At 42.3% G+C, this 17,975-nt stretch overlaps 1 protein-coding gene across 1 annotated transcript in view; it reads left to right on the plus strand.

The window, feature by feature from the left end:
• TIAM2 (TIAM Rac1 associated GEF 2) overlaps window positions 1-17,975 on the plus strand; it is a 507,083-nt gene that overhangs the window by 454,563 nt on the left and 34,545 nt on the right. Inside the window, exons 21-25 of the mRNA XM_066596062.1 lie at window positions 11,968-12,147; window positions 13,898-13,966; window positions 14,416-14,541; window positions 14,886-14,994; window positions 15,166-15,345. Coding sequence (XP_066452159.1) covers window positions 11,968-12,147; window positions 13,898-13,966; window positions 14,416-14,541; window positions 14,886-14,994; window positions 15,166-15,345 — 664 coding nt within the window. The remainder of the gene's footprint in view (window positions 1-11,967; window positions 12,148-13,897; window positions 13,967-14,415; window positions 14,542-14,885; window positions 14,995-15,165; window positions 15,346-17,975) is intronic.

Genomic DNA, 17,975 nt, shown 5'->3' on the forward strand with positions numbered 1-17,975 from the left:
ATCAACATCTTAAGAGGCTTCATGCATCATTAGAGAATATGAGAATTCTACAGCAGAGATAACACACAGCCTGGTGACTCCCTGATGCCAATCTAGAGACCATAAAACCTTCACATGCTTATCAGTGGACTATTTATGTATTTACTCCACTCCTCATCCTGTTCTGGTATTGTTTGAAGTGCAAATTAATCACACCATGTTCGTGCCTTTTATATGTATGTGAATGTGTGTATGTATATATATATTGTAGCAAGTTGGGGGTCACTTACCTGCAGGATCGCCGACCTCTCCATCCAGAATGGGCACCACATGTGTAGAAACACTCCAGAAACTTGGATTTTTTTAAAATCTGGTGCCTGCCAGATTTATTCCACATCACAGAAAACGTGTACAGCATATCACAGTCCATTATTTGAACCCCCACCAGGGTATGAGTCTAGAGTCGTCCTTCATGTCAAATTCGGGGCTTCCACTGGTCAACACTGAACCTCCAGCTTGCAACACTTTCAGCTCTGCTGCACTGTCACTTCCCCCTGAGTGTGGCATGAAGTGATCCTTTTATCTCACTTCCTGCCACACTGACAGGTGTTGTCCCTCTCTGCAGGTATCAAAATGCCTCTCTAGCCATTCTGTGTACTGCACTCCTACAAAAAATAAATAAATAAACATACTATTTATATATATTACACACCCATATGCTTCTGCAGATCTATTCCATTAAAGGGGTTGTCCCGCGCTGAAACGGGTTGTTTTTTTTTCAACCCCACCCCCCCCCCCACCCCCCCCCCCCGTTCGGCGCGAGACAACCCTGATGCAGGGGTTAAAAAAGAACACCGCACAGTGCTTACCTGAATCCCCGCGCTCCGGTGACTTCTTACTTACCTGCTGAAGATGGCCGCCGGGATCTTCTCCCTCGGTGGACCGCAGGGCTTCTGTGCGGTCCATTGCCAACTCCAGCCTCCTGATTGGCTGGAATCGGCACGTGACGGGGCGGAGCTACACGGAGCCCCATTGAGAAAAGGAGAAGACCCGGACTGCGCAAGCGCGTCTAATTTGGCCATTAGACGCTGAAAATTAGACGGGCACCATGGAGACGAGGACGCCAGCAACGGAACAGGTAAGTGAATAACTTTTGATAACTTCTGTATGGCTCATAATTAATGCACAATGTACATTACAAAGTGCATTAATATGGCCATACAGAAGTGTATAGACCCACTTTGTTTCGCGGGACAACCCCTTTAAGCCTGAGGAAGAACCCTAAGAAGGTTGGAAAGCTTGCTATAACATTATATCTTTTTGTTAGCCATTAAAAGGTCTCATATCTACAAGATTACTTGTTTTTTTTTGCTGAGTACTATCACATTTCACTCTACTGACTTACATGGTACCAAACAATTTTTTAGGAGACTGCTTTGTCATGCAATTTTCTTTTCGGTTTGGGGAGTAGGGGTAAAGCCATCGACGTGTGAACCAAATAATGATCCCTGTTGTATCTTGATATGGCTTATAATGTCATATGTATTCATGGACTTCAGTTCTATACATATTAGTTCAGTGTTTGGCCTGAAGCACGTTTGACCATCTGCATCCGAATTTCTACGTTAATTTTTCTTGTATTTCTAACTATACAAAACTGTGATGTAGAGATATGAAGGTTTTTCTTGCAAATAAAACTAGTGTGAAACTGTCAATTGTTAATGACTGAAAGCACAATTACATTTTTAGCCTTTACATTAACAAACACTGGAATTTTAAAGCTGCATATTTATTTTTTTAGATTCAATGTGTAGATTATTTATAACACCCCTGGCAGCTGTTTTAGAGACCAGAGGAATCTTCCCTATCTGAATGTACATAAACACGGTTGCACATATATGACTTAATTGCTAGAGCACGTTAAAGATGATGACAAACAGGATGTCCACAAGCAACTTTAAATTGACATATGGTCAACGTCAAGCAAGTAATCCCAAATAATCCTGGTTTACTTAGCATTCACAACAGGACGATTTTGCTGGCCACTTCCTTACATGCTTTGTCCCAGTGTAATCTGGATTAGCTCTGTTGTAAAAGAAATAAAATACCTTCTTCTATGTGAAGTGACATAAAAATAATGCCACAGGCAACATTTCTGGAGTCATAATGGAGGAAAAAATCCTTCCTTTACAACTGGCTATTATAGCAATGAAGTTTGCTTTCAAGACCACCCTCAAAGATCTCACCTCATGCCTCAACTGCTCAGATGAATCAGATTTATGTTTTCCGGTACGGTAAGACATGTATATTTGCTGTAGTTGGTGTTGGACATAGTGCTTTGCAGTGTCATATAGCTTTCTCATTTGTTATAGCGTACAGAGATATAACGTACAATGTACAAACCCAAACTGAAGAAATAGGATGACTTTTTAATGTATGTGCCTAATTTACTAATATGGTGTTTTTTTGTGTAATACATACATGTATATTACACATAAAAGATGTACGCTACTTTTATGTAGTTTTTCCATTTCTTCTGTGTGCTCTGAAGACGTTTCCCATAAAGGCATTTCTAGGAACACTTCTTAGAACTGATTTGCTAAGAAAAAGAACACCGATATTTGAGCCTTATGTATATAAGACACCCATAGAAATCCATAAGCCCGTGCTGTACTTTCATATGCCTACAATCTCATACATAGTTTTCTTCTCACTAATTTATAAATATATTATGGCATCTTCCATTACATATCCTATGAAAGACATATATTTTCACATGGAAACTGTGCTAGGTGAGACAACATCAACATACCTCGGCACATGGAGCTGTGTGCAAGATGCCTTACATGCTGCTTACTATGGTTTTCCACTAGTCTAAACCACACTTTGCCATTTCATGCAGTTTTTTATCCACCATAAAGTCCTGCGTCAAAATGCAACGTGGGAACTGGTGTTTATAGCAAAGTACCGCTTTGATGCTACTTTAACCCCTTCATGATGCGGCCCTTTTTTTTCCATTTTCGTTTTTTCCTTCCCCCTTTAAAAAAAATCGTAACTCTTTTATTTATCTATCGGCGTCGCTGTTTGACGGCTTGCTTTTTGCGCGATGAGTTGTAGTTTTCAATAGTGCTATTTAAAGTACCATATAATGTACTGAAAAACTTAAAAGAAAACTCTAAGTGGAGTAAAATGAAAAAAAACGACATTCCGCCAACTTTCAGTGCGTCTTGTTTTTACAGTGCACAAACTGCAACAAAAATGACATGATAACTTTATTCTATGAGTCAGTACGATTGCTACGATACCAAACTTGTGTAGTTTTTTTTTTTACTATACTTTAAAAAATTATTTTCTGCCGTTATCTTGTGCACGCAATAACTTTTTAATTTTTCCGTCAACGTAGTTGAGCGAGGGCTCATTTTTTGCAGGATGTCCTGAAGTTTCCGTTAGTACTAATTTGGAATGCATACGACTTTTTGATCGCTTTTTATTGCGTTTTTTTCTGGGAGACAGGGTGACTGAAAAAGTGCATTTCTGGCGTTCTTTTTTTTTCTTTTCAGACGACGTTCACCGTGCGGGATAAATAATGTGCTACTTTGATAGAGCGGGCTTTTATGGACGCGGCGATACAAGATATGTATTTTTATTTTATTATTTAGATTTTTTAATTATAGATATGGCAAAAGGGTGGTAATTTAAATTTTTATTACTTTGTTTACTACTAAAAAAACTTTATTGATCTTTTTTTTTACTTTACATTCAAGTCCCCCTGGGGGACTACAATATGCGATGCTTTGATTGCTCCTGCAGTATGACGTAATGCTACAGTATTACGTCATACTGCAATTTCACAGACAGCCTATCAAGCCACCTCACGGGGATGGCCCCTGGCTGCCATGACACCTGCACGGCTCACCACGGGGGGGGGGCCGTACGGGACCCCCCGAACATCGTTCGGGGCATTTAAAGGGTTAATAGCCCTGCGACCTTTCTTCATACATACCCCGATGCTCCAGGACCTAAATGTACGTCCTGGAGCAGGAAGGAGTTAATTATTATTTAGGGAGTTAAATAATTTTTATACATTATTTATAATAAAAGTGCTTTAAAGCATTCTGAATCGGAAACTATTTTGGTTAGAGATATTAACTCCTTAGTGACCAGCCAATACTCTTTCTACATCCTGCCCAAGTGGGCTTTAATTCTTGAGGACGTAAAAACATGCTTCCTGCAGCGATTAAAGCCCCGTGGGCTGTGGACGTGACAGGTCCATGCTGTCGGTGCCCGGAGATAGCCAACAACATGAAGCCGTCAATGGATAATGGCAATCACGAAAAAGTTTAAAAAAAGTGGAAGTTTAATCTCCCCTCACTGATGCGATCGGTGAGAGGAGATGAAACATCTTCCCGAAGGGCTCCGTATTTGAACCCCAACGCAATCATCCTCCATGGACCATTCCGGCTTCTGCGCATGCGCCCGCCAGCAAAATGCCAGACACATTCGCAGGAGGCGGGGAGCCCAGGAAATTTAAAATCTCCTTGCTCCCGGCAACCAATGGTCATCGAGAGTCTGGAGCAGTGACCGGTGGCCTCGTTGAGTGGTCCCCAGTCTCACATGACCGGATAGGAATTGTGGATTCCGCATGCATTTGATCCGCGGTAAAACGCAGATCAAATGCATTGGATTACACAATTCCGCTCAAATTAGCAGGTTGAAATTACATAATCACTTGCAGAAAACAGAACGCAGCATGTTCTATTTTACCGCGTATATATGCAGCATAGAGCCCATTGTGCTCTATAGTTGCGGATATACCCACAGCTCATAAACAACTACATTGTGTATGGCCTGCGGGTACCCGCGTCATTGCTAAGTGACGGTGCGGGAAATATAAACAAAAAAAGGTATACTGCACATGACCGCTTGTGTGAGCACACAGTTATGCGCAGTACATTACGTAGCCGTACGCCACAGTCGGGCTTACAGTTGGGATCCACTGTTGGCCTCCGCAAGCTGATTCCACATACGGCCGTGTGAGCCGGTGTTATTCAGATCGCTACCTGTAATCCGTAATTCACAAAAAGCCCCAGGAACGCTCGCCTTCCTGCAGTTCCAGGAGCAGCTTGTTGAGTGCCTTCAGTGTGAGACCGCCGCACCTCAGCAAGCTTATGGAGCCTCATAGAGTGCCACATTTTACACCCCATCTCTGCCACTGGGGTCAAGAAATACCACCCCAAAAAGCATGGGAGGAGGAGGAGGGATACCCAGTTGTATTGCCCCATGTGCCCATCCCAACCAGCCTCCGTAATTACACCTGACTTCGGACACACAACACAGTTTACATTATTACTTTTATCTAAGATTAAGGGAACACTAAAAAGGGAGCAGAGGGGGGGGGGGGATTATTTTAAGGGAGTCAATTTTTTTTCTGCACAAGTGTGCAATATGGCCTGGAATTTATTCAGTTGTGCCCTGAAATCCAACAGGTGTTCCCTCCATTACAGGCTGATCCCTGTGTCCTATAAGTAGATCAGAGCCACAAAGTGTATGTTTCTAAAGACGAGGAAAACACAGGTATCCATTTTGGGGTGAAAGTCTTCACCCCGTCCCGCCCCTCCTATTGCAAACAGTGGTGAGTGGCGGAGAGGCGGCGGGAGCGCAGTGTACTACTCCCGGTCCGCCTCCTCCCCCTGCAGAGAGGGACAGCATATATCGGCCGGCTGGGCGTAAAAACCTGGCCGATATATGCACGTCGGAATAAGCTCTATGGCTGTATTTTTTTTCTTGCTCTGTCAATTATTTTTACAGCATTTTCATGTTTTTGTGACATAGAGGGCTAGTTTTAGTTGAAATGTTTTCCCTTTTTTGTTTTAATTAGGGGTAATGTGTACAAGAAGTACAAAAAATAATTTTTCGATTTAGAGTTTTTTCATTTTTAAAATGATTACATTTACACTAAAATAAAATACAGGAATAGGTTCTCCATTTTGTTTAAGACGTCTTGATATATAATTTGTACAGTTTTGGATTAAAGGGCGGATATGGTGATGGGCGACGTTGGTGTGGTGAAGTGTTATTTTCTTTATAATTTTATTTTTTATGTATTTTTTTTCATCCGTGTTCCCCATGACATCATATGAGACCTCTGGGGGCCATTCACACTGTAATTTTTTTTTATTTCATAGTTTTCTACTAAACCTTGGGCATCTATAGTGATATTAGTCACTAATTGAGCTGGGCTGGGGGCTACCAAGAGCCAGCAGAGCTAACATGCCAGTGGTCGCTGGTGATCACCGGTACTCATGCAGTGCCGCATCCTGCATTGACTACATAGCACTGTGTAGCCTGTAAATGAGAAAGCAGAAGTGGTTAAAAACCGATCTCTTCTCCTCCTTCAGGTCCTCCGCGGTCTGTGACAGCCAAGCACCTCGACCTGCTCGACTTGCTAGATTGTGTATTTTTACAATGCTGCAGGATTAAAGCCCAGGGCCCAGAACCATATATTTGTGGCGCTTGGTCCTTAATGGATTAAATGAAGGAATTTCATTTCTTGCCATATACTAGAGAATTTTGGAAATGTATTTCATTAATGTATGTTGTAAAGTAGTTCCAAGATGGAGCTTCAGTTTAAAGAGGTTTCAGGAATACTTTTGTTTTAAAGACACAGAAAGGTTTGTAAACCTTTACACAATCCATGTGAAGCATTGTATACAGATAGGGAAGACTAGCAAGTTATAAAGGGCTTATGCATTAATGCTTGTGAATGTCCGATATATTTAAATGGATAATCACTTTATTGTTTAGTCTGAGAATTGTTGCAACACACATTCAAGTAACTGATGTTAAAAGGAATAAAGGAGATTTTCATCTCGTAAACTTAATTAAAAGGATCTATAGTCATTTGACTTGGGAAATTTTATTTGTTTTGGATATGATTATTCTTAACACTATTTGAGACCTAAATGAAAAAGCAAGTAAAGGCCCATTTACATGCAGCAATTCTCGCTCAAACAAATACATTTGCAAGATAATTGTCACGTGTAAATGTGAAGCCATCGTGCACTATTCGTTCACTTGTCGTTTATCGCTGAGGGAATTGGAAATTGATCAAATTTGTCGACGACACAAAGCTAGGAGGGACAGCTAATACTAGGGAAGAGAGAGAGATCTAGAAAAGCTTGAACAGTGGGCGGCGACTAACAAAATGGTATTTAACAAGGAGAAATGCAAAGTCCTACATTTGGGCAAGAAAAAAGCACATACAGAATGGGAGGAATTGGGCTAAGCAGCACATGTGAAAAAGACTTGGGTATACTAATAGATCTGACATGAGTCAACAATAACATGCAGCAGCCAAAAAGGCAAACACAATTCTGGGATGTATTAAGAGAAGCAGAGAGTCTAGATCACGTGAAGTAGTTATTCCCTTCTACTCTTCCTTAGTCAGACCTCATCTGGAATACTGTGTCCAGTTCTGGGCACCCCACTTTAAAGGCCCATTAACATTGGACTAGTGTCGGGCCAACGATGCCCTAGCATTTTAAATAGCCACCGTTCAATAGCGAACGGCGCCTGTGTTCTGTGAATACAGAGAGGGGCGGGGGAGCGAGAGGAGAGAAATCTCCAGCACTGCCCCGCCCCCCTGCTGACCGCTCTGTGTGCGAGCCAGCTTTGCTAGCTCCTGTGCAGGAGCACGGGAGCGCGGGGATACAGGGATGAGTGTCGGGCATCGTTTGCCCAACACTCGTCCAATGTAAATGGGCCTTAAGAAAGACAGACAAACTGGAGCAAGTTCAAAGAAAAGTTACTAAGATAGTGAGCGGTCTGCAAATCATGTCCTATGGGGAATGCTTAAAGGATCTGGAAATGTTTAGCTTGCAAAAAGAAAAGGCTGAGAGGAGACTTAATAGCTGTCTACAAATGCCTGAAGAGCTTTTAGGCCTCCCTCACACAGGGCGTTTTGTACAGCATTTAGCGCTGCCTTTTCAGCCCAGCGCTAAATGCTGTACAAGGCTCCCATTCATTTCAATGGGGCTACTCACACAGGGCTTAAAGGGGTTGTCTCGCGAAAGCAAGTGGGGTTAAGTACTTCTGTATGGCCATATTAATGCACTTTGTAATATACATCGTGCATTAAATATGAGCCATACAGAAGTTATTCACTTACCTGCTCCGTTGCTGGCGTCCCCGTCTCCATGGCTCCGTCTAATTTCGGTGTCTTCTTGCTTTTTTAGACGCGCTTGCGCAGATGGGTCTTCTCCCTTCGACTCCGCTCGGCAGCAGCGGTGTTTTGGCTCCGCCCCCTTGTACGCGCCATCGCGTAGCTCCGCCCCATCACACGTGCCGATTCCAGCCTCCTGATTGGCGGGGTTCTCAAACCTGGCCTACGGCAATAGACTTGTGAGTGCAGAGGAAGCCCGGATCAGTGGCAGAGACCAGCGGCCGCGACCCGGACTGCAGCGGCTAGGTATTACTTTTTTTTTTCTTTTCAGCATCCTTCGCTGCATTTTCAGCCGAGCTGAAAACGCAGCCAAAACGCTGGCATAAAGTATGCCAGCTCTGCTGAAACGGGGCGGAATCTGCAGTAAACGCAGCGTTGAAAAACGCTGTGTTTCTGCAAACGCCCTGTGTGAGGGAGGCCTTATAGTGCAGAGGGATCAGCCCTATTCTCATTTGCATAAGGAAAGCCTAGAATCAATGGGATGAAACTTAAAAAGGAGGAGACACAAATTAGATATTAGAAAAAACTTTCTGACAGTGAGGGTGATCAATGAGTGGAACAGGTTACCACGGGAGGTGGTGAGTTCTCCTTCAATGGAAGTGTTCAAACAAAGGCTGGACAAATATCTGTCTAGGATGATTTAGTGAATTCTGCACTGAGCAGGGGGTTGGACCCAGTGAACCCATAGGTCCCTTCCAACTTTCTATGATTCTATGAGTTTCAGCCTGCATAAAAATGGTCTCTAGTTATTTTGCTTTTTGCTTCATTTAAATGGCATTGATTCAGTAATTTGAAAGACTGAACAATTTTGTTTGTGGTCCATTTAGATGGGACGAATGTCGGGCATACGATGCCCGACGCTCATCCCTGTGTGTCCTCGCTCCCGTGCCATTGCACGGGAACTAGTATCGCTAGCTCGTCCATAGAGCGGGCAGTAAGGGGGTGGGGAGGCTGCAGGAGATTTCTCTCCACGCGCTCCCCCGCCCCTCTCCATTGACTTAACTTAGCGGCCGTTCAGTACTGAACGGCTGCTATTTACACTGAGTGATCAGCTCATTGTCCATCATTTATGCTGCATAAGCGATAGACGATTCGCCGATAGCTCAGTGTAAATAGCAGCTGTTCAGTACTGAACAGACGCTATGTTAAGTCAATGGAGAGGGGCGGGAGAGTGCAAGAAGCCGCCCTGCTGTGAACCAGCAATGCTAGCTCCCGTGTAGCAGCACGAGAGCGAGTATGTGCGGGACAAGTGTCAGGCATCATTTGCCCGACATTCGTCCAGGCTAAGTGGGCCTTTCCTCAACCCAGCAGAAGACAATGGCTTCTTTTCACACTAGTTAAGAACCTCCTGGCCAGAGATTCCTCTCATAAACACACACACACCTGAGCAAACAACATATACAGTGTTTACTTTAGCTAATGAGGGAAATAGAGAGGATTTCACATGATTATCTGTATGTTTAAATGCTCAGCATTTCTACGCAAAAAAGTTAATTTGTTCAGTTGTTTGTTCATTCAAACAATAATCGTTGTATGTAAATGGGGCTTAACTTTGTAAAGTGTTTGTGTAATAGTATAATTAGCACTGACAAAGTTTTGAAATAACCACTATAATGTGAAAAGTTTTATTGGTCAAGTGCATAGAGTGAATGTGGCAAAAGCTTCTTTATAAGCAAGTGACCTCTTAGGAATCTTTCACAGGTGCACCTAAAGACACTGCCTAATCTTCTGTTGCAGATTTCTATTCGGTAGCCCACAATATATACATACAGATTTTGGTGCAGAACTTTCTGCATCTTTGGCCTCTTTCACACGGTCTACAAAATCTCGCTACAAAATCATTGCTACAAAATGCATGTATGTGAAGCTTAGGGTTTCCAATGGGTTCTTTCACATGAGAGATGTTTTGTAGCCTAAAAGAACCTATTGGAAACCATAGGCATCACATACAGGCGTTTTGTAGCAATGATTTTGTAGCAAGATTTTGTAGCCCATTTGAAAGAGGCCTTAAGGTGCGTATTGCAGAAGTATTCCACCCGTGTGAAGGTCCCTTATACTGTAATGGATGAGCAATCCATTTTCTTTTTTTAACACAGTAATCTTTTGTGTGCTTGTTAGGCCACCTGCATACGTCCGGGTCGGATTCCGCATGAAGGATACCGCAGCAGAATCCGACCCTGTGCCCAGCCGGTGACCCTCACCTACCTATTGGGATCTGTATTGCTGATGTGTGGCCAGCGCATAGTTGCAGTACAGATTATGCCGCGTCGCCACTAGGCGATGACACTGTTTCCGCAACCTTTCCACAATGATGATTACGGAAGGGTCGCGCAGCGGACGGTTTCGATCTACTTTAATGGAAGCCGTCCGCACAGAAGCCGCATAGAGTTACAGCATGCTGCAATTTCTTCTCTGCGAGTGGAAAATTGCAATCGATTTCCACTCTGTGAGTGGAAAATTGCAATCGATTTCCACTCGTGTAAGGGTTTCCACTTCTGTCACATATGTAACTTAAATTTCAGCAGGGTCTACATACATTGCAATGTTATTCATGTCAACCGGCCTCCTAAAAAAAATACTGGTTAGGCTGGTAATTTACTGACCTGGTGGCAATCTCAGGTGTCCATGTTCAAATTTTATCTTCAGTCTCACTGACATGCCAGCCAAATATTATTAGTATGTTAGTCTGAGCTTTATTATTTAATGGGTATTGCCTGCAGAAAACCTGACACCAAGAAGCGACATATCACTGTTGTGGAAGAAAAAAAACAAAGAACAACACTGATTTCTATTCAAGTGAATGGTACATGTACTGTAGGCTTCACTATTGGTTCTGATTTAGGCTCTGTTGGCACAAGCTATATTGGTGGTCTATGTAGCATTTCAGGCACTAGGGTGGAGCCTCCGTGGAAGCAGCTGCAGGTCTGGAGAGTAGTCAGATGGAAAGCCAGGAGTCAGCAACTGGAAGGCTCAAGATGCAGTACAATAGATGAGGCAGGTAACGTAGTCAGGAGGGGAACCCAGGAGTCAGCAATGGAAAGTCTCGATATGCAGTACAATGGATGAGGCGGGTAACATAGTCAGGAGGGAAGCCAGAAGTTGGTAACGTGTAATTATGGTTTGCAGGAGAGGAGCAGGTTTAGGAGATGACACTTGATCAAGGCAATAGAGCACTATAATCTTGTAAGAAAGGAGGGATCAGGGCCAGGTATATATAGCAAGCCTAATAAGGGACAGGGTGGAGCCAGAACAGAGACTGGATAGCGGGATCCGGGAACAAGGCTAAGTTATGCAGGGAAACTGTCCAAAAGCTGGATAGCTCAACAGGGAGAGCTGGTGACTGGATTATGGGAAGTCCCAGGTTTGATTCCTAAGAGTCTGTCTAACAGACTGTAATTTGGGAATTGCAAGCAACAGCTAAAATTGTAGTAGATTAACCCTTTAGTGATATATACAAGGTTTTCCTTGCTTGCTCCACACAAATTGGGCTTCACTCTCTGGTTTTCTATTTGTACTTCAAATTTGTACTACTTTTAAGTAAAGTTAAGTAAATTAATGTTGTTGATATGTTAAGCCATAGCTGCTATTATGGGGTTTTAAAACTGGCCTGATTAACATGTAAGTGATCTTTTAATATGGATGATGGTATGTTTCTTTTAATTTGCACACTATAATGCTATAATGTGTTCTTGAGTCCCTATTAGTAACATTCCTTTATTCTTTATTACATATCTTGAAACTAATCGTTGATCTCTCTTTTTCACTAGAGTGCTGATCAGATCTCAGCATTATGCCGAAGTATGCAGGAAGTCAATCAGGACATAATAGATGGGCAAAATGGAAGCCCAGACCCTCCAAAGAGACCCCTAGCTCGGCACCTATCAGATGCAGATAGACTTAGGAAGGTTATACAAGAATTAGTTGATACAGAGAAATCCTATGTTAAGGTAAAGCATATGATTTGTTTATGTACTCTATGTACTCACAGTCACACACATACAATAGGTTAACATGGTGTCACAAAATGGCCCTATTGGTGTGAGAGAAAACCAGTACCCAGAGAAAAATTATACAAACATGTGGAGAACATACAGACTGCTGTTAACATGTATCAGGAATGATCTATGCTTGTCTTTCTTCTAAAAGGCCTTATAGTCAGTTGCAGCACATACATTTGTAATTGTCCTCCTACTTTACCCCATTTGCTCAGTCGACGGACCCCAGCTGCCCATGTATGGGCTATGTAAACATTGCAGAATCTCTGTGGGACCTCCACCTCTATTCTATCCTTTGGCTCAGTAATGTTGACATGATCCATATTGAGCAATTGGGATAAAATGTGAAAACGAATACAAATTAATATGTCACCTGAAAAAGTCGGTCAGTTTCTTATTTTTCCGCAATTAGGCTAAAGTGATGTTTGTATAGCACTTACTGAACATCTATATTTCTTCTCTGGCCCTGTTCTGGATTATCAAGAAGACATGCTGCCCCACTTGGCAGACCTCCTGGATGGTTAAAGGGGTTGTCCCGCGCCGAAACGGGTTTTTTAAAAATTCAATAGGCCCCCCGTTCGGCGCGAGACAAACACAAGGGATGGGTAAGAAAAAAAAAGTTTAGTACTTACCCGAATCCCTGCTCTGCGGCGACTTCTTACTTACCTTACCAAGATGGCCGCCGGGATCTTCACCCACGATGCACCGCGGGTCTTCTCCCATGGTGCACCGTGGGCTCTGTGCGGTCCATTGCCGATTCCAGCCTCCTGATTGGCTGGAATCGGCACACGTGACGGGGCGGAGCTACGCGATGCCGCGTAGAAGGGGGCGGAGACAGAACTCCGCTCGTGCCGAGACCCAAGAGAAGGGAGAAGACCCTTCTGCGCAAGCGCGTCTAATCGGGAGATTAGACGCTGAAATTAGACGGCACCATGGCGACGGGGACGCCAGCAACGGAGCAGGTAAGTGAATAACTTCTGTATGGCTCATATTTAATGCACGATGTATATTACAAAGTGCATTAATATGGCCATACAGAAGTGCTTACCCCCACTTGCTTTCTCGGGACAACCCCTTTAAGACCACGCTCTCATTCATAAAATGACTACCTATGAAGCGGCATGTGACCCGCACATGTCCCTTCGTAGGCAACTATTTTACAAATAAGAACATTATCTAGGGTCTTCTGCGAGAAAATACTGAATAAATCCTGAGAAGAAATGTAGATGTTCATAAGGTGCTATACAACATCCTGTTTCTTAATAGGCCCCATGTTGTTAAAGTCCAACTCATTGAATGCATCTATTTAATTTTCTGTCTATAGTGTTATAAAACATGAAATTACAGAATATAAAATTGCACTTCAAGAAAAGTTAATTTAATGTGGACAATAAGTGAATAGAATGGATCTGTTTGTTCCCTCATACACATATACAATTTGTAACATGATTTGCTTTGGGCAGAGCAATAGTGAAAAATGTCAAGTATTAAGCCGTAGATTTGTTCACTGCAGTAGATAACATTACTCTGTATGCTCCATTACTAAATCGATAAGCACACATGAATAATTTCCATGGATGAACTGTAATGATCGTTTATGGACGCCAGCAGTCCTTGTGCTCCTGGGCTTCATTTTTTGGGCAACTTTTTTTTTTTTTTTTTTAAAACATACCTTCTAATTCTTTTATTCCTTTTATTCCAGGATTTAAGTTGTCTCTTTGAATTGTACTTGGAACCCTTGCAAAATGAAACCTTTCTTACCCAGGATGAGGTAATCCGAAAATCACTATTCTCTGTTGTTAACGCAATGGAATACTTGTGTACACCGGGCTGCCATATGTACTCTTAACCAGTATTCGGAGTACAATAAGTCTAGTCAATAGCTGTGATATTAATCTATTACTTTCAAGTCTTCACATTGGACACATCTTATTACTTTTATGTTCCTTATGAATCTGTATGCAGATTAGATCCTTAGATCTCTGAAATGTTTGTCAGGTCTCACTGATATTGTATAGTATTTAACAGTAAGACTACATCACAGTAATCTTAGCGGCTGCATGCCTCTATTGTATTTAGAAGAAATGGAAACTTCTTTATAGATGCATACATGAGTAAAAATGATAGAACATTTATAGTAATATTTGCTTCCAGACGGCTGCTTTAAATGCATCTATTTGGTCACTTCTTAATACTACAACTTTGTTGTGCTGCTTTTAGATGGATTCTTTGTTTGGAAGTTTGCCTGAAATGCTTGATTTCCAGAAGATATTCCTCCAAACCTTGGAAGATGGCATTTCAAGTTCTACTGACTTCCACATACTTGAGACTCCATCACAGTTTCGAGTAAGTTATTAATTGGCACTCATTGTAAACAACAGGTTAGTGTGTGACCTACTGTTGTGGACCTGCTCTACTTAACTGAGGGTTGGATTACTCTTTATAGTAGCGTTTGATGGAGAATAAACCTTGAGCTTACGTCCAGGATTATTACCGTATATGTGCATATATAACATAATATTTCTTTACATATATAGTGTGTATGTATTAATAATATGAAGGAGGACACAGAGTGGCAATGCATAGTCAAGAAATGAAATTGAGGGAGTCCTATCTGGGTATTGGTATGCAGGGCTCTCAGATAAGGAAGTGAAGAATGGAAGTCGATAACTATGTTGTTTTATTTTCAGAAATTGCTCTTTTCTCTGGGAGGATCGTTTCTGTATTATGCAGATCATTTCAAACTGTACAGTGGATTCTGTGCAAATCATATAAAAGTGCAAAAAGTGCTAGAAAGAGGTAAATCGGCTTCTACTTTGCATGGGTTTTCATTTATGAATCCTCATACTTTGCCCCATTGTAGCATAAGTCAGTTACAATTTGTACACCATGGTGAACATTGAAGATGCTGGGGTCAGTCAGATGTGCAACTCTTAATACCATAATTTCTTCCATCTTTCCTCTCTGCAGCTAGAACAGACCCGGCTTTTAAGGACTTTTTAGATGCCAGAAACCCCACAAAGCAACATTCTTCTACTTTGGAGTCATATCTGATAAAACCTGTGCAGAGGGTTCTGAAATACCCCTTGCTGTTAAAAGAACTGGTGTCTTTGACAGATAATGAAAGTGAAGAGCATTATCACCTGACAGGTACGTTTACAGCACTGCTTAACACACAAAGAGAGTCATCTGTGGGAAAACGTATTTGTGGTCGTGGCACATAGATGTTATATTACAGGGACTGTCTGATTTGGGAGCACAACTGTTTCCTGAGAGGCAAGCTCTGCAAGTTTGTGGTTTAATGTAATATAATTAAAGAGATGGCATTCTCAGTGTAATTATTCTCTCGAGTGTCAATTAGACTAAAGCAGATGAAGTGGATAACAGTTATATTATGATATGCTACAATTATTGCATATATAAATACATGTGGCTGGTCCAAGGAACACAGATTTGTATATTTCCAGTTTACTATATGTGATGTTCCTGTTGGCGCTATAAATTGTTAATTTGGGGTGAATTATAGTCGGTGATCAGCTTAGTATGTTAACACTTCACCCATGATTGATTCCAGATCATCTAAAACGTGTCAAACATGTTACATTGTGACCATTTATTCCTATTTAATATCTTGCAACTATTCATAGTGCACTGGGTCACATCAGTGCTGGCCATGACAAGGAAAGATCAAGAAGGATCAGTAGCAGTCATTATCAAGAAATTACCTGGATTATGTCAACAGTTTTCTTCGTAATTAAACTTCTATTCATTTGAACGTTTATACGGCCTTTACTGACATAATACACTCATTGTAAAAAAAAAATCAAGCACTTTGAAGTCAGAATCTAAAGAAACTCTTTCTGTGATTGTAACGTTGATATAAGTAAGTGATTACAATATCAGACCACAAGGGTCATTTATCGTGGAGAGCTGACCCCTTGTAGGGAGGCTTTAGTACCCTGTTGTACCACCTCTTGCTCGGATACAAGATGTGATACGAGCGAGCATGGAGGCTCTAATACCCTGTTGTACCACCTCTAGCTTAGATACAAGATGTGATACATGCAGGCATAGGGGCTCTAGTACCCTGTTCTATCACCTCTAGATTGGTTACTAGATATGATACGGGTGGGCATAGAGGCTCTAGTACCCTGTTGTATCGCCTGTAGCTTGACTAAAAGATGTGATACAGGCGGGCATGGAGGCTCTAGTACCGTGTTGGACCACCATTAGCTTGGATACAAGATGTGATATGGGCAGACATAGAGGCTCTAGTATCCTCTTGCACCGTCTCTAGCTCGGATACAAGATGTGATACGGGCGGGTATGGAGGCATGTTGGTTCCGTATGGTATCCTGCGGCATATCACTCCACATTTGCTGTAACTGAGCCTCTAGATCGTGCAAACTTGTTGGCTGTCAAAGTTGGCATCCCAGATGCTGCCATGCATGTTCTAGTGGTGATAAATCTGTCAACCGGGGAGGCCATGGAATTGTGGCAATGTTGTGGAGTCATTACTGTGATACCATTGCTGTGTGCAGCTGAGCATTAAGGTGCTTCTACATCTGTGCTGGGGATTCCGCTTTCCTGCTCCATTGAGGGCGTAGGAAAGGGGAATCTCCACAGCCAAATGGCTCCATCTCTAGATGGAACAGAGCAGTGTTGGATGGACCCCATTGACTAAAATGAGGTCTGCCTGCTTTTCGCTCAGCTGGCCAGCTTTTGGACGGTATTTGCAGGATGTTCCAATGCAAATGTGAAACCACCCTTATCTTGCTGGAAAATACCTCTTGGAAGCCCTGCTATGATAGGCAATACATATCACTGAGCTTCCATTGTCCCTCATACCACTACTAGGGGTGACCGGCTGTTGTATGCGATGGCGTGCCCAAATCATCCAACTAACAGTGGGGGCATATATTACTTTTTGAATAAACTCTGGAAACCTTACCTCCGGTAGATAGATTATTCCAAGTCCTTGGTAACACCATTGTAGTACATCACCAACCAGGATTAGGGATGTTGTCAACTGAGACCCTCCTGTAAAGTAAGTTAATTTTCCTTACTTCTACTCTCTGCAAAAATATAGTATTATTTCCTGGAGTGCTGGGTATTGTTCACTCATTTTTATCCTGTACTGCCTTCATCATTGCCTAAACTAAACCTGACAGCGCTGCAACCGGAGATGGTGGGTGGGTGTGAAAAACAGTACACGGAATGTGCACAGTGAGTCCAAATGTCCTTCAGCCAAGCACCTGAAAATGTTTCCGACAGATACAGAGGCCTGTAACGATTGTGCCACCTGTCTCTTGATGGCGGACAATGAAACATTTGGAGCTGCTCATGCTTGTTGGACGATCAGATGATCCTCTCTACTAGTGGTCTGTTGAGGGTGTGCTGAGGTGTCAACAAGCTCTACACAAGCGGAAGAAGAGGTCACTACACACAAGGAGCCTCTAAAAACCATTTATAGGCCAAGGAAGGAGCCACTTTTAGGGCCTCAGGTGGCAAGACCATTCATGTAATCACACCACAACACTAATCAATATCTGCCTGAGATGTAACTGCATGCCAGGTTTTGCAGCAAATCGGCAACTTCTCCTAGGATTTTTTTTGACAAACCGTGTAATTTGTCTGCAAATGTTTGCTGTACTTTCAATTGCTGCTCCTGTCCAAATATACGCTGAAAAGGGCAACTGGAAGTTATAGAATTTATGTTTAAAAGGCATGTTCATTTTATATCCAATGCTTAGAGGGAGAGTATACTGTTCTAAAATATA

This window comes from Eleutherodactylus coqui, chromosome 3 (genome assembly GCF_035609145.1).
Source record: "Eleutherodactylus coqui strain aEleCoq1 chromosome 3, aEleCoq1.hap1, whole genome shotgun sequence".
Lineage (NCBI taxonomy): Eukaryota > Metazoa > Chordata > Amphibia > Anura > Eleutherodactylidae > Eleutherodactylus > Eleutherodactylus coqui.